Source organism: Ctenocephalides felis, unplaced genomic scaffold, assembly GCF_003426905.1.
Source record: "Ctenocephalides felis isolate EL2017-DRISC unplaced genomic scaffold, ASM342690v1 CF-g0.4_SCAFFOLD_01138, whole genome shotgun sequence".
Taxonomy (NCBI): Eukaryota; Metazoa; Arthropoda; class Insecta; order Siphonaptera; family Pulicidae; genus Ctenocephalides; species Ctenocephalides felis.
This window is the reverse complement of record NW_020537292.1, coordinates 4,368-6,174: the sequence shown is the minus strand read 5'-3', so window position 1 is coordinate 6,174 and position 1,807 is coordinate 4,368. Positions and strand designations below refer to the sequence as shown.

General features: G+C 29.5%; 1 protein-coding gene across 1 annotated transcript; it reads left to right on the top strand.

The window, feature by feature from the left end:
- The first annotated feature begins 331 nt into the window (after nucleotides 1-331).
- LOC113365592 (integrator complex subunit 4-like) lies at nucleotides 332-1,334 on the top strand. The gene is made up of 4 exons (XM_026607107.1): nucleotides 332-535; nucleotides 600-722; nucleotides 810-945; nucleotides 1,279-1,334. Exons 1-4 carry the CDS (start codon nucleotides 356-358, stop codon nucleotides 1,332-1,334), a joined length of 495 nt encoding a protein of 164 aa, XP_026462892.1. The 5' UTR covers nucleotides 332-355.
- The last annotated feature ends 473 nt before the right edge of the window (nucleotides 1,335-1,807 follow it).

Sequence of the window (1,807 nt, the reverse complement as noted above, 5' to 3'; positions counted from 1 at the left end):
TCCATCTTCAGGACATCTGTCAAGAAACATGATCTTGATAAGATTTAAGCAAACAATATGTTTAAGAAAAGAAGGAGAAGATGGATTTTTTAATTAATAAAATTTTATTAATTTGCTTAAATCTTATCAAGATCTTGTTTCTTGACAGATGTCCTGGAGATGGAACGTACCTAGTTCCGAAACGTAAATAAATAAAAAAATGGTTTATTAAAAAACTTTCTCGTTTTTATTACTTTTTGAATTCTTTGTTCGAAGCTCTACAATATATATATATATATATATATATATATATATATATATATATATATATATATTGCTCTAATATTTAGAAGTTAGAAATGCAGCGGTCGATTCTATGTGCATATTAGCGCTCCATAATTCTGAGTTTGCTGAAATGTCTTTGGATTTTCTTGTTGATATGTTTAATGATGAAATCGAAGATGTTAGATTGAAAGCCATAAGCAGTTTGTCTAAAATTTCTGAAAATATTGTACTGAGAGAAGATCAATTAGAAACAATTTTAGGAGCACTGGAGGTATTTTGTTCATTAAACATAGTCATATTTAAAGTTTTAAATAATATTATTGTCTGAATTTAAGGACTTTTCAGTCGAGGTACGAGAAGGGCTGCATGATATGTTGGGGTCATGTAATCTTGCAAGTGCAGATTGTTTACAAATGCTCTTAGAAAAATTATTGGACACATTGCAAAAGTATCCACAGGTTAATATTTAATTATTATTTTATTATATTTAATTAGACTCTATCTAAAAATCTTCAACAAAAATTTTCAACCGATTTTACATCCAGGATAAAGTCTCGACTTGGGGCTGTACAATGCGCGTTGGATCGAGACACCCATCATTTGTTTTGATGTTAGCACCTCAATTAATTCAGGTGCATCCTTTTCTCGAACAAGCAGAACCAAATATAGATGATCCTGCATGTATCCTTATAGTTTGTGTGTGTGTTTGTTTAATTGTACCTTCATACAATTCATCTGTTTTTTTATGATGTCAGCTAAGTTTTTGGTCAGTTACATTTTTTAATTCATTGCATATAGTTTTAGTGAAAAACTACATATTTGTAATACTTGTCATATAACAATAGATTGTTGATGTTTAATAATGAACTTTGAAATAGATTAATTTATGAATTGATCTGTAGCAATAATTAAGGAATAATATTTCTATGTATTTGTAGCTTAGTTTAGCATTTCTAATGAGGACATTAGTTTCTGATAACCTTCTGTAATATATTTTACTTAATGCGTAATTAGATGTTGCAGTTTTAATAATGGTTTTGAATGCTGCACAATTAGTAGGCCTTTGTTAGCCCTTTTTCCACAATATATTACTTGGCACTATGACTATTTACGAGATACAATGCCTCATAGAGTTCCACGGTTATTATTCTCCGGAGGCAACGACATTGAACGAAAATTGAAGGCGAATGTTGACTCACACAAGTTTCTTCAATTATTTATTGAACAAATTGATAATGCAATGGAAAACTGCACAAGAGAAAATTTGATATTGCTATTCAAAAGGGCGCAAACAGACCTTGAGAAGTATTGTCACAAATACTAGTTATACTAATTATTTTATTTAATGCATAATATTTTAGATTAGCTGAAATTGATCTCGATATTTCTGGGCCAGCACAATTTATGAATATTTACATAAATGCACAATCTTTATTGATTAAATCATTAGATTGTCGTGAGGTTTATACAACTAATGGGCCTCCGACATTTATTATACTGCTCCTACAAAAATGTCAACAGTAAGTTTTTTTGTTTTAAGTCA